Below are 23,831 nucleotides of genomic sequence, written 5' to 3' on the forward strand. Positions count from 1 at the left end.
GAGAAACAACTTTTCATTAATACCCCGGTTTATCGAATGAGATGTTGGACATTAAGGAGTCTGTATAATTTTGGCCTTATAGTGTACATTGCCAGTTGGTGCTCTAGTTACTGGGGTAACTAGCACCAGATTTCCTCATTGCCACTAAGCACACTTGCACACGATTCAACAGGGGTGACAGATGTACTGGCATATGTTTAGATCACTATAAATAATAAAGTTGCACCTTTTTTCCTACTTAAACGAATAGTGTGCCTTTGACACCAAAATAGCACCAAAATAAGTCTCTACTTCATCTTAAGGTCAGTTTTGACATCCAAATGTGTTCCATTTATTGTCTTATACTATCAGTTTTAACATATTATTTTACATAATATTTAACATATTAACTGTGGTTATCACCCCAAATGGTGAAATCTGTTAATATCCTACTAATAAATCTTCCATTCCTTTTATTTGCTGTATGTATATTTGTGTTAGATGTTATCACTGCTAACACACAGACGTTGAACTTTTGTTCCAAAATAGACAGTGTGGAACCACAAATTTAATGTTGGCAAAACACCAATGTTGATACTGGTATTGGACTTAAACTGGGAAATAACCTGAAGAATGTACGTCACATAGGTTGATTAGAGCTGTCACTAGGGGAAGGAGATAGTTCTCATCGCCACGCAGTCTTTGGGCTGTCTACTTATCTGGGCACTTGCTTGATATAAATGAAAATGCTGGACACCTGAAGGAATTGGGAAAAGTGATAGACAAAATATTAGCTTCATAGTGACACTGCACACAGCCCTTTGCAATGGAACAGATATAAAAAAATCTAAATAAAATAGGTTAATTACAAATGACATATATGTCTTTATTGGTCTACAAATTGTAAAATGCAATTGACTATATGTAAAATATCTTAAAACCTTATATCAGTCTACAATCTCTCTTAAGGGATATGTCATCCTTTAAAATAAGTGTAAAATTTATTCCAGGATATTAAGGGATTAGGGAAAACTGCGTCATATTTACCATGATTTTCCTTTCCTGGACCTCTCCATGTCAGTACGTATGGGTTAGCTCCTCCCCTTATGCCACGTCAGAAGAACCCTCCCATGCAAACTCAATAAAGCTGACCCTTATAGCCTAGACCGGTGTCCAGTAACGAGCTCTTTTTTTTTATGATATCATTGGGAGGGCAGTACTGACATGGAGAGGTCCAGGAAAGGAAAATCATGGTAAGTATGATGCAATTTTCCCTGTTCCCTTGCCCTCTCCATGTCAGTACGTATTGGGACGTAGCAAGCTACCAAATCCCGGGTGGGAGACCAAGAGAAAAATAAAATCCATAGCCAAGTGCTGCAATAATTTTTAATATTTCCCAACAGCAAATCTGAGAACATTGGTGCCAAACTGGGAATTTTCCGCTGAGGATATGTCCAACTTGTAATGTGAGACAAATGTGTTGGGACTTGACCAGGATGCCGCCCTGCAAATGACTTCCAAAGGCGTTCCAAAGGCGTGCCAACTTCAACCGCCCATGATGCTGCCTGTCCCCTGGTAGAGTGTGCTTTAACTTCGCCGGGTTCCTGAAGGCCTGAAGATGCATACGCCTTTTTGATAACAGCCTTGATCCAACTTGCAACTGTAGATGAAGAGGCTGTTTTTCCTTTGTTCTTCCCTGCCGGGAGAACAAATAAACGATCCAATTTTTGGAATGTTTCTGTGGCTTTGCAGTATAGACCTACTCCCGCAGCCACATCCAGGGCTTTTAAGATCTGGTCTCCTTCCTCCGGGAAGGCTGGTATAGATAATTCGTCCTTAAGATGGAATGGTGAAACCACCTTAGGCTGAAATGAGTCTGCAAATCTTAATACTACCCTGTCCTGGAAGAACACCGGACTGGAAGCATCATATTTAATAGCTTGGAGTTCCCCTACCCTGTTGGCTGAGCTGACAGCTACCAGGAACACTACTTTAAGGATTATCTGCCAGATTGAACACTCTTCCGTCGTATGAAAAGGCAGTGAAGCCAGCAATGTCAACACTACCGGCAAATCCCATTGAGGGCAAGAAGGTCTTTTTTGCTGGCAGGATTCTGATGGCTGCCCTGAAAAACCGGACTATCAACGGATGTTGAGACCATCTGGCTGAGACCTGGGTTTTCAATGTATTGATACTTAGGCCCTTGTCCAGTCCTGATTGTAGGAATTCTAGGATGTTGCCCAAGGAGTATAGGGATACAGACTTCTTCCCAGATTCTCTGATATCTGCCTGTAGTGGAGGCCTTTCTGGATTTCAACAATGTCTCGACTACAGTATCACGAATCAAGATGGGCAGCACTCCAGAATAAAGTTAAAAACACCTTTATTCACAGTCAGCAGGGCAGCATTTGCAACGTTTCGAGCCTAGAACGGCTATTTTTCTAGATTGATACGTGTGTTCCAGTGAGGAAGGACACTCTTGGAGGTGCACCAAAACAAATAAGAAAATTGAACCAGGTGTGTGCCCCTCGAATTCTATTTGAACTGTTTGTCTACAGTATCAGAAAGACCTTGAGCCTTTAGACTTTGCCGCTCAGTCTCCATGTCGTTAAAGGAACAGTAACACCAAAACATTTAAGTGTTTTAAAGTAATGAAAATATCATGTAGTGTTGCCCTGCACTGATAAAAAAGATCTGTTTGCTTCAGAAACATTACTATGGTTCATATAAACAAGCTGCTGTGGAGCAATGGCGGAAATTGAAAAACGGCTATATGGCACAGGTAAACTAATGGATAACAGATAACACCATAAGACAGACAGAGCTTATCTGCTATCTGCTGTGTAACTTGAGCTTTTTCTCCTTTGAATGGCTGCCCCCATTGCTACACAGCAGCTTATTGATATAAACAATAGTAGTGTTTGTTAAGCAAACACTGCAGTTTTACCAGTGCAGGGCAACACTGCATTATATTTTCATTACTTTAAAACACTTTATTTTTTTGACGTTACTGTTCCTTTAAGGCCAACGGGCCTGGATCTGGATGGACAAATGTCCCCTGAATCAGTAGGGGCCTGACAGGAGAAGTTTCCATGGAGGTTCCACTGAGAGCTGCAGTAATGGTGGGAACCAAGGGCGCCTTGGCCACACTGGAACTACGCAGATCACCTCTGCCCTGTTCTCCCTGCTCTTCTGCATCACTCTGGAGATCAGAGGAAGAGAAGGAAAGATATAGGCCAAAGTCTGGTCCCACTTCTGGCAGAAAGCATCCAATGCCCATGCTGCTGGATCTGGTTCCCTCGAATAAAACTTCCTGCATTTCATGTTTTTTGAGGTGGCCATGAGGTCCACTGAAGGGCATCCCCAAATCTGAGTTAATCTGCTGAAAATTTGTGGATGAAGGCCCCACTCATGCCTCAGAAGACTGTGCCTGCTGAGGAAATCCGCTTGAGTGTTTTCTCTGCCGGGAATGTAGACTGCCTTGAGATCTGACAGAACCTCTTCTGCAAGGCAAAACAATGGTTCTAATTCTGCTAACAGGGCGCCGTTTTTTGTGCCGCCTTGTCTCCTGATGTAGGCTACCGTGGTGATGTTGTCTGAGCGTACCTTCAGCCTACAGCCTTCTAGCTGGTCGCGGAACATCAGGCAAGCCTGCACTTCTGCTCTGATCTCCAGTATTTTTGATGATACTCCAGAGGCTGGCTTGGACCAGCGACCTTGAGCTGCTTGCCCACTGAACTCTGCTCCTCAACCTAGTCCAGAGGCATCCGTTGTCAATATGGACCATGGAATTGGGAACAGATTTGAACCCTTAGGAATTTTTAAAGGATTGGTCCACCAATCCAAGGATCGGCATAGACCTGGTGATACTAAGATGTTCTGGTTCAGATTCAGCCCATACCAGTTGCGAAGGAATATCACTTGTACTGCTCTCATTCTCCAGTGTGCCCAAGGTAACAGGCCGCTGGCCGAGGACATCATCCCCAACAGGCTCAAGGTCTTTGAAGCCGTGACATAAGAGGATGATATTACCTCCTGGATTGCCTGGAGAGTTGAGCACTGTCTCTGGTTTGAAAGAGAGACCCGACCGGAGATGGAATCCCACGAGGCTCCGAGATAGGTCAGACTTTGGGATGGACAAGGCTGGCTTTTCTCCCAGTTCATGCACCACCCATGGGAATGTAGAAACTGGATGACCTGATCCCGTTGAACCCTCAGTTGATCCTTGGATGATGCAAGGATAATCAGGTCATCCAAATAGTGGAATACCCTGATTTTCTGCCACTGTAGCTGAGCTACTAGTGTCACTAGTATCTTTGAAAAAACCCTCGGGCTGTGGACAGGCGGAATGGAAGACCTTGAAACTGGAAGTGATTTCCCCCCAAGGAGAACCTGAGAAACTTCTGGTCCTGGACTGCAATGGGAACATGGTGATCGGCATCCCTGATATCCAGGGAACACATCCAATCTCCTGGACATATTGCCTTCTTCACCGAATCCAAGGACTCCATTCGAAATCTTCTCACCTTCATGGACTTGTTGACTGTTTTTAGATCTAAAATCGGGCGCCAGGCTCCCGATATTTTCCTGACTAGAAAGAAAACTCAGTAGACTATTGGTGGCCCCTGAGGACCAACACTTTCATAATTGTTTATGGGTGGCACTAAAGGGCTTGCCCTTGGATTGCGGGAAAAAAACTGGCTGTTTGACTCCTTCCAGGTGTTTGACTTCGAATTGGATTTCTTATCCCGAAAGGAATAGGAATCTGCAGATCTTCCCAAACTATAGGGCATCTTCCCCTTAGATGACTGTGTACTTGAAAAATGTTTCTTTCTCTGAGGAAGAAATTGGGTTTTGCACCCTGAGGCTGTAGAAATTTACTCCTCCATCCTTTTCCCAAAGAGGAGGCGGCCCTGGAAAGGAAGAGTACAGAGAGCTATTTTAGAGACTGCATCCGCATCCCATGATCTGAGCCAGAGGGCTCTCCTAGCAGATACTGAAAGAGCCATGGACCTGGAAGCTAGTCTGACCAAGTCAAACATTGTGCTAGACAAGAAAGAAGCCCCAAGCTTCAGTTCCACCATACCTTCCAGTACATCCTTCCTTTCTTTGCCCTCCTGAAGAGCCTGTTCTATGCAGGATAGCCAGGTCTCCATGGCCTTAGAAACCGAAAGTCCAGTTACTGCTGGCTTGATTGTTTTGCTCGCATTTAAGAAAGCTCTTTTCAAGTCTGTTTCCATCCGCTTGTCCATTGAGTCTTGCAGTGAAGCTTGATGATCGACTGGTAAAAGCGTACCTCTACATAGTTTTAGGACTGGGACATCCACCCCTGGGACTGAACAAAAGTCTTTAATGTCCTCTTCTCTGAAAGGGTACAATTTACTGAATCTCTGCTTGGTTGCGCTTCTCTTTGAAGGTATCTCCCACTCAGATTTAACCAGTTTTGACACTTCCTGATGAAAAGAGAAGACTTTGCTCCTGCTTTTACATGGGGGTAAGAAGGATGTGGTTGGATCCCCTTCATCCATTAGATCGAGTGCTTGCATTACTGCTTTAACCAAGGGGGAGACTAGTGTGAAGTCAAAAGAAGACAGCTCCTCTTCTGAGGAGGACTCGCTGATATCAATTCTTTCCTCTGAGGGGAAGCCTCCCGGCTCTTCCTCTTAGCTACCTCTTAGCTACGGAGATTGAACCCAACTCCTGGGCCACAACTTATTTTACCCAAGCTCCTAGGTCCGGAGGAGGACCAGCTGAGGCAGCTGCAACTTCCGAAAGACAGGATTGGCATAATCTTGTGCTAGGCAGGGTCTGCCCTGTACAGCCTAGGCATGCTCCTGGAGCTGCTTCTGGCATGCTGGAGGGATCGGAAGCCTCCTTCCGCCTAGTGGCAGTATTCATGGCACTAAGAGGAAAACAAAACACTTGGGTTAGGGATATGTGCTAGAGAGACTGTGCCTGCTCCGCAGGCAGACCTGCCAATAAAATCGTGTTTACCTCTACAGGGGAACTAGACTTCAGGGAGGATGCGGCTGGGACTATCAGGAAAATTGGCCTGGAAAAAATGAGGAGTTAGGTGCTGAGACCTAATGAACCTCAAGCCTCCCTAATGTCCCACTAAGCTTACTGGCCTTTGGAAAACCAACCGGACTCAGATGGCACCGCACAGCAGCTCGCCGACACTCACTGACAGGAAGCGGCGCGGCGGAAGTGACGCGATCGCTAAAAGCTGTGCAGTTGCAACATCATCAGCTTCAAAAAAGAAAGCCCTACACATCCTCTCTTCCCACTTCCGAAAAATTATGGAGCCCCATAGTGATGAAACGGCTCAGGGCGTCGGATGCTTTTTGAGCAGACTGGGTCACTCGGGAAGCAGGGGAACTCCCAGGTATAACCAATGTCGGACCAATCCAGAATAGGAAAGCCAATTCTCCGCTATAGTAGGTGATCAGAAGGAAAAGGCTGTTCCAGGGACGACTTATGGGCAGGCCCTTGCTAGTCCCTTTTCCAAAAATAAGACTACGCTCCCAAAGGAGTGGCATAAGAGAAGAACAAAAAAAGACACCGGTCTAGGGTTCAGGTGTCAGCTTTATTGAGTTTGATTGGGAGGGTTCTTCTGATGTGACATAAGGGGAGGAGCTAACCCAATACGTACTGACATGGAGAGGGCAAGGGAAATATGTGTTGTTAATATCATTACATTTTGTTACAACAGTGCCACCTGCTGGTCATTTTCTGACCAGTCTGACCACCAAATAGTCAAGGAAGTTGTCAGGAGAAAGAAAGAGGCTGCTCTGATGTTCTTCCACTTGGGAAAGATGTGAGAAAGGTTTCTAATTGTTTTCATAAGCAGAAGAACATCAGAGCAGCCTCTTTCTCCCGACAACTTGTGGTCAGACTGGTCAGAAACTGAACAGCAGGCGGCGCTGTTGTAACAAAATTCATTAATATTAACAGCACATGTATCCCTTAATATTTTGGAATAATAAGAATGAATGAATGTAATAATGAATGTAAATTGCAAAAGTTCTTAGAATAGCACTCTTGTGAATTTTACATTCACTTGTTTTGAAGGTTTACTTATCCTTTAAAGGACAAGGAAAGCCAAATTCACTGGAAGTGCCAATATGTTTTCGTCTGGGCCAGTTCCGGAAAAAATGCACCAGCCCAGGGTAATAAGTATCACAGTCCCGTGCCACCATCTGCTCTGGGAAGACTTAGACTTGCGAATGTAAATTCTGTTTTCATTGTCCCTTACTAGATTTTATATACAGTAGATAAGGTAAAGGCTGAGAGTTCATTGCATTTTAAAATATAAAGGATATTTTTGATGATCTGGTTGGGTTCATGCGCCTTCTTCTTCTTAACCAAGCCAAATGCATAACGTTAGTGTTTACATACACGGAATTTCATTTGCTGCTTAAAAGACGAGATTGCTAGCTTTTTCAGATGTCCTTGCAGGTTGACACGGAATGGATTTAATTTCCCATGTTATGCTCACAGCAAAAAAAGAGATCCATTGTTTTTAATGTTCTTTTAATGTTAATGTTTAATGTTCTCCTCCTTTCTAGCCAGAAACCCACAGAATGTGCATTGTCATAAGACATGGGGGCAAATTCACTAAAGGGCGAATTTTCGCCAGCAAACGATCTGCCTCAGTTTGCACCACTTCTTCAGGTGCAAATTTGTTACCACTACGCTATTTCACAAAATGTGAAGATACGTCTCAGTGGCTGAATGCTGGCGAAGTTTCATTAGCATTTCATATCGATCTTTCACTAGCATTCAATTCTGCCTAGTGAAACTTCATTAGTACTTTTACACTTGGGTCAATTTGAATAGGGCAGGTACATATAGGTCATATATATGTCTTTATTAGAGATGTTGGTACAAATGCTTAAAATGGCCACTAATCACAAAAATGTCCAAGGAAGCAAAAAAAAAACAAAAGAGGTCCTCTAATGCCCTAGACATGCACCCACCCTAAAACAAATGTGGCATGCCCATTATAGGGCCGGAACTAGGGGTAGGCAGAAGAGGCAGCTGCCTAGGGAGCAACAATTGGGGGCGCTGGGCAGCTGCCTCTTCTGCCTACCCCTAGACCAGACACACCTGCTCACCAGACAAAACGTGCGCTTGAGAACGGTGCGCACATCGTTGTCGCATATGTGCATAAACGTGTGACATCACCACACATGCAACGGGGAAAGTTGGGGTAAGCTGGCTGGGTCACCTAGGGCCCCTTCAATTGGTTCAAAAAATTGTTAACACAAAAACTTTAATGCTTAGAACTTTTGAAGGCAATGCCGCTTTAAAATATGAAAAAAGTCAGCGTTTTTTTTAGAACTGTATTGACTTACCAGCATACAAGCTATGATGTCACTGACATAAGATTATGGAGGATGTAGCTTTATTTTATCAGCTCACCAGGTCGAAGGTGGCGAAGAAAACTTTGGCGAAAGGGGTAATGTTCTGTAAAATTCGCACTTCAATGAATTTGAGGAGTAACATTTGTTTGCTGGAGCACAAAATCGCCTGGAAATAGGGTGCGAAACTGCACTAGCGACAGTCTCTTTTGCCAGTGATTGTCCACTATGTTTGTTAGTAAATTGGCAATGTCCCTTCTAGCAAATTTCTAGCAAATTTTCACAAGCGACAGCCACTTCGCCCTTAATTAAATCTGCCCCATGGTATTTTCATGCTCTGTAACATCAGTCTCTGCCCCAGTGGAGCTTACAGTCAAATGCAGGGTCGGACTGGGGGCCCAGTCTCCACCGGGGCTACTGTCTCAGGGTCCCCCCTAACACATCTTTTTTTTATTTGTGAAAAAGGAAAGGTTTTTACCTTTACCAATAAATCTAAAATAATCATCAACCCTAAAATGTAAATTAATTGATAAATGGCAATTTAGAAAACCAGAAAGGGAGTTAGTAAGATATCCGGAAACAAGGAAACAAACTTGCATTAAACCTGCTTTTATAGATATGTTTATAAAAATATACAGAAGAACAGAAAAATATATTTAGGAAAATAATTTAAAATGGTTCAGAGTCACAAAGAAAAGTCTGAGTGAGAAAAATTAGTTTTTATTTATAATCTGGAACACAACATTTCCAGTTATCATGGTCAGCTGATTTGTGATAAGAGCGTTGTCAGGAAATCTGAGATGCTTATTCTCTAGCCAAGACTATTGCTAATTAAATTAAATATTAGCACAGGCAGGTCTGGATCACCCCTTTTCCCAGCAATGCTAGATTGGAAAATAGGTAATCGTAAAGTTCTTTAAAGGAGAACTAAACCCCCTTGCTTATAAAAAACCCTACACTCTACCCTCCATAGTACCCCCCTCCCCGCGCCCCTAAGCCTGTAATTACCCCTCGTTGCAGAGTCCGCGCAGCGGAGCTCATATTTCAGAGCTTCGATAATCTTCGGGTCTGGTACTTCTGTAATTTCATCACTTGCACATGCACAGTTATCACGAAGCAGAAGACTGCTCCAGCTTTGAAAGTGTCAATACGGCGCTTAATTAACGAAGATTGCTGAAGAGCTGAAGATGGCCCCAGTGAGCTCCGCTGCGCTGACTCTGCAACGAGGTATAATTGCAATGCAGGCTTATGGGCATTTACACCTGCAGGGAAGGCGGAGTATGGAGGGTAGGGGTTTTTATTAGCAAGGGGGTTTAGTTATCCTTTAAAGGATTCTGCAATGGTAATACACTGTTTAAATTAAGGGTGGAATAACCATGAAGTAAGTCCAGTGGCACTGAGAGATCTGCAAAGATCTTATCTGAAAGACCTGTGCCCAGCCTTTATTTTTACATTGTTCTAACTAAACACTCTTACTGACTCTGACAACTACTTAATGTGCAACAGACTCACTATTCACTATATTCACTATAGTGAATTTATCCGAGGGGGAGGGAAAGTGGCTTGTTTTGAGACTTAAACCGGCATTTCTGTTGTCAGACTGGGGTGCCTCAAGCCCACCAGGAAACCTGATTTCCAGGGCCAGAACCTCTAGGGTACCAACATTTTTGGTGAAATGAAACAGGTAAGATTCAATCATCACTACAGTGAAACTTAGCTTTTGGAGGCAGGGGCGTGCCGCCAATGAGGCGAGCTGAGATGCTCGCCTCAGGCGGCAACACCGGAGAGGTTTCCAGGGGCGGCAAAAAGCTACTCCTGGTACCTTTAAGAGCCGAATTTCCATTTTTTTAACCGGAAATTCAGCTTTACTAATGCGAGAGAGCGCAATTGCGCTCTCCGCATTAGTGTTCCTGCCTCCCCTCCCGACAGGTAAGTCGGCGAGAGGTGGCGGCATTGCAGGAGCCGTCTCAGGCGGGCCTTAGGTAAGAATCACGCTGTTTGGAGATAAAAAAATATTTTTGTCTGCTTATCCCCACCCCAGTAACAGTGTTGGACATTGAAACATTTTTTTAAAATAACTTTTTATTTTTATTAAATATAAAGGATGGCAATTTCATGTACAAATAGCCCCAGAAGTCATAACATAATGGCGCAGTGGCAATTAAATGTACAAATACCCCCAGAAGTCATAGTACAATGGCTCATAGCAGGATGGCACGGTTATTTTACATGATCTGGCTTTGACAAGAAAGTGCACCAGTAGTCGGCACAATCATCCAGGGACAACTTTGAATAATACAAAGCAAAGGCACTGACTGACCGTGTGGGTGGGAGGGTGGTGAGCAGGCTGCAGGGCTTTAGTATGATCAATGGTTCCTACCTTGTTTCCCTTTCTTCTGAACTGAAATCAGGGAACCGAAGGAGGCGTGTACAGGCGTGTACTGGCCTATGAGATGTTCCACAGTTTTGTGAGCAGCTGCTGTTGCTCTCCTTGTCACAGCTGGAGTAATTTGATCTGGCTGCAGGGCATGAGACAAGGAAGGAGCTAGCACCAGGTCAGGTGTAGAAAAAAAAACACTGTAGACAAGAAAAGCTCAGATGGAGCAAGAGAAAAAAGTTAGTGCTACTGCACTATTCGGGGAATGTAATAAAAGTCGGTAACGTAAAAAATATTTGCAATGCAAAAAGTTATGCCTTTTCGCAAACAAATTTTCCTTTGTGCGAATTTAATATAGATTTTGCGAACCCGTAAACTGTTTAGCGTACACTTCCGAAGGTGGAAGAAGGTTTGCGAATTTTATAATTTGCGCCAGTGCGCAGTGAATGTAATAAAACTTATTACTGAAAAAGTTGTTACAAAGATTATGACACCTTCAAGCATTTCTTAAAAGTGGGCAATGCGCAATGAAAATTGCTCTGTAAGGATACAAATTTATTGTTATTGCTACTTTGTATTACTCGGCTTTCTATTCAGGCCTCTCCTATTCATATTCAAGTCTCTTATTCAAATCAATGCATGGTTGCTAGGGTAATATTGCTGAAATTACAAACTGGCGAACTGATGAATAAAAAGCTAAATAACTAAAAAAGCTAAATAACTAAAAAAAAAAACAAAAACCAGTTGCAAATTGTCTCAGATTATCACTCTCAACACAGTCTCATACTAAGGGGCAGATTCACAGTGCCAAATTTGAGCTAGCATCCGCTTCTCTCACATAGAAACACTTCGCCAGGCTTAAATTCGCCAGGACAACGCTAATTCACTAAAATCCAAAGTTGCTTTAATTTGTTTTAATTTTAATAACATCCTAGCAAATATTTTCTTGCCTTGTGCTAGGTTTCAATAGACTTTAATGGCAAAGGAAACCTTCAGAACTCATGAGAATAGTATGTGGAGTGATAGAAATACTTCCTCTAAAAGTGCCGATTGAATGGATCAAACCAGCTTTGGGCTCCTAAAATGTTAAAAACGTGGCAAGAGGAAACAAGAAAATTTGTTGGATATCTACAAAATCTGAGTTTTGAAGAGAAAAGCACTGTGATTTTTGTGACTGTTGGTGACATGACAAAAATTTTTTTTAAGCTTCCAATGGTTGTGGTACTGTTCTGGCTATTATCTAATTTGCCTTTAAATTTCCTCCGCACTCAACTACTCACCAATAAAGATCAGATGTCCTGGTGCATCCTTTCCTTCTGCAACTTATAGGAAAATTTAATGCAGATTTATTGTTTCTTGGGAAATTCCCTTACAGGAGGAACCACTCCAGGAACTAGTTATTTTATCATACTTTTTAAAGAATCTTGTGCATACAAAAATGTCTTTGAGTTTATGAGCTGCCTGGCTAATGCTTTATTATATTCAAAATACTAAGGTTTTTTTTTGAAAAAAATATCTTACTAACTGTTGTTTAGCTGTTGATATTGTGTTTGTTAGGAGAGGTAATATCCCTTCTCACCCTGCTGGGCGTTCATGCCTGGATGGAGGCTCAGCTGTGCTGAAATGGATTTTATCTCGCATTCATGATGTAATTGCTTTAGTCAACAGAATTTCAACATTTCCCACACAATCAAAGCAGAGGCATTGACTGGAGAGGGTTCTATTTGTGTTGCCGTTAAATAGATTTCTCTTATGAGCAGGTAAAGTGTTTTAATTAATATCAGAGCTTCTCAAAACGGCAATATTTATGACGATCGCCCTGGGAAGTATTCATTCAACAGAAGGACTTAATAGAGCCTTAATGGGTTGACCTGTCATTCGATTTCATATCTTGCATTCACTGAGTAGTCAGTGCAGAAGGGGAAATAGGGCTTTTTATAAGCCAGCACATTCCCTTAACCATTTCCAAGTTATCAACAGCTTCATCTAAACAAAAGCGGTTGTGAATGTGGAGAACACTTGAGGGTATAGAAATAATCGGAGGCACGTCTGTATGTGTGATGGGCTTCATTGTGAAACGGCCAAATGCTATGCTGCTTCAATATGAAGTGAATCTATGTTATTTAGCCAACAATCTTTATGGCTCGGCAGAATGAAAAGATTATTCAGATATTCAATTAAATACTGAATAGTTCCTCTCTGAGAATCAGGTGAGTTAGACAACGACTGCAGATTGAGCCCTGCATATTACTTTGTCTTTCATCAATGCAATGCTTTTCTGGTTATTATGAAATAACTGCAGGAAAAGCAGAGATGTGCAGCTTTTATTCCTCAAAAGGTTTCTGGGTAAGGTGCTGGGCCACATGATTTTAATATGGAAAACATATCACCGATTTCCTGCCTTGAACAAGCAAGAATTATTGAAAACATTGTCAATAAATTGTGCTTTCAACTCAAAATCCCTTCTCACAATATATTGACTGTTGGGTTACAAGATAGCACTTTAAAGTAAAATATTTAAGAATTAAAATTCCTTAGTAATATAAGAAATGCTTTGACTAGTTTGAGCTGATGTAAAATGAGAAATTGTCTTTGTTCTCCCCAGAACAGTACTTTCCTGCAATGAAGATAATGCTCATTTGTGCCTTTTGTTTCATCTGTTGGCACTTTCGGCTGTCTTGGTACAAAGCGTTTCTTGCATCTTGTTGTGCATGTTTTATTCATAATATGCACGTATGCTTTTTATTTTAATTTCATTAGATAAAGTCTGCTCACTGTTGAATTTCAAGTGCTTTATGCGGTACAAAATATAATGGGAGGTTCTGTATTTTATAGCTGAAAGATAATCCCTATAAAGCCAAAAGTATCCAGACACATAATATACCTCCCAACATTTGAAAAACAGAAAGAGGGACAAGATTTGCGTTGCGGAGCACTGTGAAATTTTTTCACCAAGCCACACCCCTAAATACCACATTTAACAAAATTTGGCAGGTTATAGAAAGTTTGAACACATTTCTGAGGGTTTTGGGGTCAGGTTTTATGTATTACAGTTTTGCTAATGAAGGTAAATTGCCCTTTAAGATGCAAGTCACAGTTTCCCCAAGAGGCCTGCTTATCTTTAGAAACCATTGGCCGAATGTTATAATTTCACAATGTAATACTCTTCCTTAAACTGTTATTGCATTGCGAATTTTCATTGCGCTTTGGCCACTTTTAAGAAATGCTTGAATGTGTCATAATCTTTTGGAGCAACGTAACAACTTGAAACTATAATATTCCCAAACCTTCTTTCTCTGTCGGAAGTGGTCGCTAAACAGTTTCTGGGTTCGCAAAAGCTATCTTAAATCCATGCAAAGGAAAACATTTTCATACAGAGGCAAAACTTTTCACATTGCAAATATTTTTTCCGTTACTGAATTTTATTACATTCCCCCATTTATATCTTTTCTGGCTGTTCAGTGCAGGAGATTAAAGAGAAAGTTGGGACATTTCTGTAACAAACCAGGGCTGCAGGTTGAACTGTCAGAATCGGGACTGTCAATCGAAAAATGGGACAGTTGTGAGGTATTACATAATAAAGGAATAGGATCTGTTATCCAGAATGCTCAGGACCTGGGGTTTTCCAGAGAAGGGGTCCATAATTTGGATCTCCATAACTTAACACTGTTAAAAAATCAGTTAAGTATTAAATATACCCAATAGGTTTATTTTGGCTCCAATAACGATTACTTATTTTTTAGCTGGGATAACGCACAAGGTACTTTTTATTGTTACAGAAAAAATTGAGATTATTTGATTAAAATTGAGTCTATGGGAAATGGCCTTCCCATAATTCAGAGCTTTCTTGATAATGGGTTGCTGGATAGCGAATCCCATACCTGTACGCCTAAAAAGTATTTAGAGAGAAAACCCTTTCTAACACTTTGAAATGCTCACTTCTGAGTTCCAGACTTTAAGGCATGTAAACTGTGATTTTTAACCATTACCTTCTATTTGGTATCTTCCACTTCTTTCTGCAAGCTAGTGACAGGGTAATCTCCAGGGACCAATTTGGACATCTTAGTAGCCTTCCTGACAAATTGAGTTTGGTCGAATTTCGAATTTGTAATATTCGTCTGAGTTTGAGATATTCGACTTTTTTAATAAATAACCCCCAGTCGAATTTTGATTATATTCAGATTAAATATAGTTTAAAAAAATTAGACCTTTGATAAATGTGCCCCTATGTTTTGGGCTTCTGTACCAGCCAAAGGCAACCACAGCCCTTTAGCAGTAAATATCTGTCCAAAGATGTCCCAGTAGGTCCTCATCTTCTTTTCTGCTGATTCACTGAACATGCTCTGTGTTGTTGTCACTTACTGAGCTTAGGGACTGACTCACAATATACAGTACACATATAATAGAAATGTCACAATACAAGACTGATTAGTAATCAGGGCCGGGCTGCGCCGCACAGTAGCCCACGGCAAGCCGGTGGACGCGGAGCCAGCTTAGCCCGAGTGCGCAAGGTGGCACTGGTGTGCACATGCGCAAGAAAGATGTGGTTTTTACTTATTTTTGTGCTCCTGCGCATGCGTTAATTGCTGCAAACGTGTGCATGCGTGAATTAGTGCGAGCGTACATTCGCGCGCATACGCAGGAGTGCAAGAAGATGGAAAATACATGGATAGTCAGGCACTGGTCTGGGGGTAGGCGACAGAGGAGGTTCGTGCCTGGTGCCCCCCCAGCCTTGCGCCCTAGGCACGTGCCTACTCTGCCTACCCCTTGGCCCGGCCTGTTAGTAATTAATACAAATAATTACTACACAGCAGCACATAGAGCAATGCAATTAGCATCAGAATTTAATAATCAGCCCCAGCTTATATTACAAAAAAAGCTCATTTTCTGCTTGGTCATTGGTGGAGATGTCTGGGAAGTTGCAGGTAGTTTGGTTCCGAAGTATCTAAGCCGACGCTCAAAATGAACCACATCTTCTCTGTTAAAGTCATATTGATGACAACGAGGATATGCAAGTTAGATGATGCAATACAAAATCCATATAAAGAAAAAAGACAATGTTACAGGAAATAATAATAAACATGTTTGATCCGACAGCCGGGACTGAATTGGAATATAGCTTTTTATAGTATATCTAGCTAGGCAGAAGAGAAAGCCAGCTGTATCACTTTGTTTGTTACTTGTCAAGGACAACTGATTAGGAAATAAAAAATGAAAAAATATATTTTTTTTTACATCTTTTTTAATAAATCATAATGACAACATTACATGAAATTGCACAAACTATTGGCCACCTGTACCCTCATTGAGCCATCTGTTACAGGGAGTATTTCCTTTGTGATTCTACACCTGTTTTGAGCTATAACTACCACCGCTCCCAGACAGTCCTCCCTTTAAAGGACCAGTAACATCAATTTTTTTTTAAAAAAAAATTCGTTAATACAACGAAAAAAAACACCAAGACAAATTAAAATTTCAAATTTCAAAGCCTTTATTAAGAAATAACTTACCGAAACTCCACTTCCTGTCCTCTTCAGAAACGGCTATATGGCGACCATCCATAGTGCAGTGCTGGATTTGTCCTCCCTGGCTAGCTTCCATAGTCTGACAGCAGGAAGACGGTGCTGGAATGCGGCCCGGCTGGATGAAGAGCTGAAGTGCCCTCAAAAAATGGTCTCTACCTCCCCGGCCCCTGGGTGCTTCACATGCAGTTGTCGTTGGCAGTGACCGGGAGCTGAAGTTTTTTTTTCTCTCTGAGCGCTCGTCGGTTTACTGAGGAGCCGTCGTGAGTTTCCGTGGGAGCGAGGGATGTAACTTTGGCGGCGTACAGTGAGGAGGATTCGCTGCTGGGGCTGTGTCTCTGCTTTGTGGCTGAGCGGGGGAGTCGGGAAGGAGCCAGAGCCGTTGGAATGTGTACAATGCCGCTCTTGACGGAGGATCATTTCTTTGCTGCTGCTGAGAGTGTGCGGCTGGTGTCGGGCCGGTGTCTATGTGAGGCGCAAACGTGAGCGCACACCGACAGCCGCACGCTTTTTTCACAGGCAGCAGCAGCAGCACTCAGCCATTGTCATGCACGGATCTGCATCCCGCCGCTGCTCGGAAGCCTCCTTAGTCCCGCTCTGGAGAGAAGCTCCCCTCCTCCTCCGGTTTATCAGCACTCCTCCTTTCACCTCCGTCTTCAGCTCCCGGTCACTGCCACCGACAACTGCCGCCTGCATGTGAAGCACCCAGGGGCCGGGGAGGTAGAGACCATTTTGTGAGGGCACTTCAGCTCTTCATCCAGCCGGGCCGCATTCCAGCACCGTCTTCCTGCTGTCAGACTATGGGAGCTAGCCAGGGAGGACAAATCCAGCACTGCACTATGGATGGTCGCCATATCGCCATTTCTGAAGAGGACAGGAAGTGCAGTTTCAGTAAGTTATTTCTTAATAAAGGCTTTGAAATTTGAAATTTTAATTTGCCTTGGTGTTTTTTTCCGTTGTATTGTAACAAATTTTTTTTAAAAAAATTTTGATGTTACTGGTCCTTTAAGATTACTGTGCGTTCAGTAGATAACTGAAATGCTAGGTGGCTTTGTAATTAAAAGGGGGCATAGAAGTGTTCTGTTTCTTACTTTGTGGATCACAGAGATGATGATTTACTCAGATAATATCACAGGCAATATGTGTAATGTCAGCGAGTGATTCAGAGCATGAATAAAGCTGCTGCCATCATGTTTTCTGATAAATCACTCACCTCTAGAAATGTAAAATAACCTGTACCTTTTACAGAAATTGCTTCCATATCTCCCACGCAATCTCTATATTTCCCTCCCTAGCTATTTCATATTTAAATCAGTATTCCTAAGCGTACGTTATTGCACTACTACAACTACATTGTGTTGCGGATAAACCAACAATGATATACTGTTCTTCAATGGACAATAAATCGACCAGAATCAGCACAGCAAAAGCAGCACTTCTCCAGTTGTAGGCAAGCTAGACTTCTATGCCTCTATTGTAATTGTATGTATACTTGAGAACAAAGCACAGTACAGCAGAATAATAAATGAGTGGAGCAAACAGGGGATCATTAAAGTAATAAATGCAAATAATTAATTAAGAGATCGGAGGGTCCTGCCCCAAAGATCTTAAATGGGAAGATGACAAACACAAATAGGAGGATATTAAGTGCTGTAGGTTACATTGGTTGACACAGCCATATAAGTGGCAGTTCCTAGTTCAGGTGTTATGGGAATGCTCCAAGAGTTAGGGGTTTTTTTTTATTAAAATCCAAATTTTTCAAGATTTTTTAAATAAAAAAAGTCTGCTCAAACTAGAAACCCTTATTTATCAATAAAAAAATTCGAAAAGAATCGGACTGGGAAAAACTGCGACTTTTTCGGACTGTCGCACGAAAAACACAACTTTTTCGGATTGTCGCGCAAAAAATCTAAATATTTCTTACATGAAATTGGTGTAAAAGCCCGAAATGTTCAGATTATTGTACAAAATCCAGCGCAGACAATAATATCTTCAAATGATCAGGATGGTAGTAAGACAAAACAGAGGCGCCAAAAGGATAAAAATAGCTAAAAGCACTTAAAAACCCAATGGGTAATTCAGAGGAGGTAGTAATGAACTTACCTCCTCCAAGCAGACACCAACGAAAGTGGTAATTTTCAATAATAGTTTTATTCACAAAACAGTATTGCAACGCGTTTCGCAGGCATTTCCTGCTTCATCAGGCAATATGGAACGGGAGCAAAAACCACAGTGTCTTTGTATAAACACGCCAGGCGCCTCTGGCGTGTTTATTCAAAGACACTGTGGTTTTTGCTCCCGTTCCATATTGCTGTTTAATTCAATTCAGCTTACTAAGGGGCCGATTCATCAAGGGTCGAATATCGAGGGTTAATTAACCCTCGATATTCGACTAGGAACTAAAATCCTTCGACTTCGAATATCGAAGTCGAAGGATTTAGCGCAGAAAATTCGATCGAACGATTGAACGATTAAATCCTTCGAATCGAACGATTCGAAGGATTTTAAACCAACGATCAAAGGAATATCCTTCGATCAAAAAAATTTGGGCAAGCCTATGGGGACCTTCCCCATAGGCTAACATTGACTTCGGTAGCTTTTAGCTGCCGAAGTAGGGGGTCGAAGTCGAAGAGGCAGTACTTTGACTATCGAATGGTCGAATAGTCGAACGATTTTTAGTTCGAATCCTTCGATTCGTAGTCGAAGGTCGAAGTAGCCCATTCGATGGTTGAAGTAGCCCAAAAAACACTTCGAAATTCGAAGTTTTTTTACTTCGAATCCTTCACTCGAGCTTGATGAATCGGCCCCTTAAATGTACTATTGGTTTATTTGATTGCTATTTTGCCTTTATTGTAATATCTTCATCACTATGCTTTCATTTAAGATGCCATGAAACAATACAGAATTACCCAATATTGCACTTTATTATCACTTCTCACATCTTTAACCTGGAAATAATTGTCCTATATAAGAGAAGGTGAAAACTGACTAAAGAAATCAATTGGCAACAAATGCTTGCCGAGTTTCAATTATCGAATGTGTGTAACTTCATTTACTACTGGATGCAATTGTTTGGAGTAGTTCCCATGGCACCTAGAGTTCACAGTCACATGACGTTTCCTTTAAATAACACACCATTTCCGGTTATCTGGCCTCTTGACAAAGCCACGCTTGTGGCGAAACGGCTGTCGAGGTGCAGCGCATGCTGTGTATGTGAGGATCCCCTCTCGCAGGTCTGAAGTGCTAGGATTGCCTTGAATAATTCCTATGGAGCCACAGTGAAGACGTCATTAAACGCCATCTCACGGACTTATAGCGGGGCCGCTCCTGGACTTCCGCTTGGTCGGTAATATCTTTATTTTCTAATTGAGCGGGTCACGTTGGGAGACACCAATACCCTCAAACACGTTATTCACGTGACGGCCTGTTGGCCTCTTTGGCAAATCCAAATGACCGCGTTCACCCGTGAGGGCTCTGGCTAATATTGCAGGTGTATCCCTCTTAATATTCTAATGGTGTAGCACACCGACATCTCGAGGAGACTTGTGCTAGAGGGGCCTGTTACACACATCTGGCGACTTTTGGCATACTTCAGACCTGGGGATATATTAATATCGTGTCTTGGCTACTACTAACTGAACATTATTACCGGATTGTCTGGAACTGTTTATTCTCTTACAAATTGAGATTTTGGTTCATTATTGGAGCGCTTCGGCTTGGTTCCAGACACGCTACTTATACATTTCAGCATATTAATTGCCATCTATGTTGATGCATACTTAGATACTATAGCAAGGGATCCCTTTTGCACATGCAGCGCTGCTTAGTTTTATTTTAATTGGTTTTAACTGTACATTGGCATAGTGTTGTATAATAAATATTGCCTTTTACTTCATACTGTGGTACATTCATTTAAATTGAGTATTTGGGGTCACATGGGTAGGGGGTTAAGTCCCATTTTTTCATGTATATATTCTCTCCAGAGGATCTACAGCGGAATAATTCCTAATGATGAGAGCAATTTCAATATTTTGTGGTATAGTAAGTCAGCTTACCAATATTTTGGGACTGTAATGCCCAGGAGTGTAGAGGTTCCAGCAAAGCCCTAAGTAACAATACATTTGAATATATGGTGGTAGATGTAAGTGGTGGTAGTCAACTTATCAATATTTTGAGACCCTAAATTGAATTTGCTGTGGGTCCAGTAACCTATAGATACGCCACTGTGTGTTTTGGTTCTGCATGACCACATATAACTAATTTTCAGTGGGTGAGAATAAAAACAATGTGTTGCCAATGACAAGATTAGCAGTTCAGAGGGCAAGACCAACCTACAGTCTAATAGAGTTGGCAGTCCAACTGCCATGTGCAATAGGTAAAGCAACAAAATGTGATACATTCAATATGAAAGAGAGCTGCATTACAGAACATTTTATCACCACTATAATAACTAGCCCAATAACTATACTCAATTGCAAGCTATAGTCTAAACAAGTACCAGGGAAGACAGAAAAAAGAATGAGTCCTGGGGTAACAAGTTGTGTGAACTGTATGGGGTAAATTTATCAAAGAGTGAAGTTCCGCCACTAGAGTGAAATTCCGCAGCTCTCAAATCATTTCTATGGGATTTTGAAAGGCGTATTTATCAATGGGTGAAAGTTCACCCTTTGATAAATACGCCTATAAAAATCCCATAGAAATGAATGGAGAGTGGCGGAATTTCACTCTAGTGGCGGAACTTCACTATTAACTTCACTCTTTGATAAATATACCCCTATAACAAAGGACAGAGAGGCATACATTTATACAAAACATTGTCTTTATAGAATGTAGAGCATTTTATCTATATGTATATAATATACTGTATATCAAAATGTGATGCATATCCATCACCCTCATTGAAACTATGCTTCGCTCTAACAAAGTTAGTTGTGATGTCCTGTTGTGTTTCCTGCCCTACAGATGAAAAGTTCCTGGAAAACCACAGCCTAGCAAAGAGCGCCCAGGAAAAAGTCAGTACTGCCCTTCTGGAATATACAATGTGCCACTATCCTCACTGTATGGACAAGTACCGCATGCTCTTGGTAAGGTTAGCCGAAATCCGATCGATCAGCATGCAAGCCGAAGAGTATCTGTACCATAAGCACCTTAGTGGGGAAGTCCCTTGCAACAACTTGCTAATTGAAATGCTCCACGCCAAGCGGGCTTGAGCGGTATCATCGAGAAGTGACTTTGTTTAATAGCCTTCTAAAGATGGTTGAAAGCCAGCAAACCAAATGGAGACATTCTTTTTTTTTTCTTTCAGTGCTGCCTGTCCAGAAAAAAAATGTTGGTGATGTATTTAACCTATAGTATTGGAAAGTTTCAGATTTATTTTAATATAACTGTGGCTATTTACTAAGTGTTATTATATATGTGATTACCTGTTAAAATTCCTTCTTTTTTTTGAGTCATGACAATCAAAATGGTTTGTGGCGCTTAAGATGGTAAGGGGGGGGAGAGAATAGAGAGGAATCTTACTGCTATATAAGTATTATTTAAAAATGCAGTTTGTGCACATTCAGAATAATTGTTTCGATGCAATATCATTACATATTTAAAAAGTAAGAAGAATTTATATTTACAAAAGGCCAAACAGACCAATTGACATGCTGTTTCTTAATTTTAATTTTGCATCTGACTGTTTATTAATCTGATCAAACTTTTGAACTATAACTATGGTATATACACCCAAAATGGAAATTTTTGCCAAATATTTTAAATGATTTTTTTTTAAATTTTTTTTCATAGTGACCTACCTCAATCTAATTAATTTAGTTGCTGTAAACAACTCAATCATGCTGTTTGACAGCAGAGCAATCTGTGGGAGTCTGTGACTCACAGCATGATCACATTGTTTGTTGCAAGAAAATAAAATGCTAGATGTAAGGACTTTCAAATATGCTGGAGTTCTAAGGGCCAAACAAAGCATTTATATCTACCCCTTGGGTAGTGCACACTGCCCCCTGTACCTTGAACTGGGAACTGGAGAAAATCTGAAGCAAGGAGCAGAGTATAGTGTGCAGGGGCACAAGGAAGCCCACATACTTGTTCCTGAAGTTGGAAGGATCACAAAGAAAGACTGTGTAAGGGAACATCCAAATTTGCATTACCCTTTTACCAGCACAGCATTTACAGCCAGGTCCAACTCTTTACTCCTTATAACAGAGGAAGGCCTTAAGAGACATAAGTGTGGGCCACAAAGGGGGCAGGGTGATCAGGGGTGGAGTTTTGGCAAGATGGAGCAGAAATGCTGTGGATTGGGGGCATTGTCATGTGTGTGCACACTATTTTTCATTGTACTTGTTGACAGTTGTTGGAGGTCTCTGCCCAGGTGATCAGTGGGTTAATAAGTGGGTCATCCTGTGGGAAGGGCCTTTATAGCTCAGTATTATGAGCTCCTGTGATTCCTGACAGCAGCCCTGCACTCCATTTGATTTTGAAAATCAAAAAGCTATTAAATGATTACTCCTGAAAAAAAAAACTTGTTACCAGTTGTTATATTGTTGTTATATTGGAAAGTCAGTTGCCCTTTAAGCAAATGTCACATATTGGGTTTCAAAAGTCTTGATGACCTTTTCCTCAAAGTAAATGGGAATTTAGCATGTAGGGCAGATACAATTACTATTACAGGGACCTGTTAGTCAGACTGCTCATAACCTGGGGTTTTCCAGATAAAGATATAATCTTTTCATAATTTGGATCTTCATACCATAAGGGACATTTGTCAAGTGTCAAATTTAGAGTTTATGGGAGTTTATTAAAAAAAACAACCACATTTTTTTTTAAATTCGGGTGAATAGGATTGACCCTTACACTTGAATCAAATTCAAATCTGCTGAATTTGTGTTTTAGCCTATGGGGGACCTCCTACATTCGATTTGGAGTCATTTGGTGGACTTTTAACAATGTTTTAAATTTGTATCGAATTTGGACTATTCCCTAATAGAATTACACTAAAAAAAAACCTCGAAATTCGAATTTTAAAATTTGTATTTTCAATTCGACCCTTGATAAATCTGCCCCTAAGTCTACTAGAAAATCATGTAAGCATTAAATAAACCCAATAGGCTGGTTTTGCTTCCAATAAGGATTAATTATATCTTAGTTTGGATCAAATACAAGGTACTGTTTTATTATTATAGAGGAAAAAAGGTTAATGATTTTTAAATATTTTGATTATTTGGATAAAATTGACTCTTTGGGAGCCGACCTTTCCATAATTCAGTGCTTTCTGGATAACAGGATTCTGTATAACGAATCCCATACCTCTACCTTATGACAAGTGTTGTAAGCCTACAGTAATTATCCTACCCTGAAATGCAGTGCACTTTTGCTCACTGCGTGAGAGATGTATCCACTTTGAAACATGTAACTCAACCATTTTTTACCAGTATATTTCTAGTAACAAATCTAGCAAAACAAATCTATAAAGATGACACAAACGGAGTTCAAAATTAAAATGAAATGCAGTGATATATAGCTTTAAAAGTAAAATGTGTTTGACAATTCAGATATATTTTGTGACCCATGCAATTGCAACCAATCCAG

General features: G+C 41.2%; 1 protein-coding gene across 2 annotated transcripts in view; it reads left to right on the forward strand.

Moving 5' to 3' along the window:
* Positions 1 to 23,051, forward strand: part of LOC108700024 (steroidogenic factor 1) — a 94,554-nt gene extending 71,503 nt beyond the window's left edge. The window contains exons 1-2 of one of the 2 annotated variants that reach the window (XR_005963801.1): positions 19,281 to 19,583; positions 21,204 to 21,339. Coding sequence is in view for 1 of the 2 variants with exons in the window: in XM_018232865.2 (XP_018088354.1) it covers positions 21,204 to 21,451 (248 nt within the window). In the remaining variant the exon portion in view is untranslated. Of the gene's footprint in view, positions 1 to 19,280; positions 19,584 to 21,203 lie in introns of those variants that run through there. The other variant, XM_018232865.2, reaches the window with a different exon arrangement.
* Positions 23,052 to 23,831: the final 780 nt, after the last annotated feature.

This window comes from Xenopus laevis, chromosome 8S, assembly GCF_017654675.1.
Source record: "Xenopus laevis strain J_2021 chromosome 8S, Xenopus_laevis_v10.1, whole genome shotgun sequence".
Classification (NCBI taxonomy): domain Eukaryota; kingdom Metazoa; phylum Chordata; class Amphibia; order Anura; family Pipidae; genus Xenopus; species Xenopus laevis.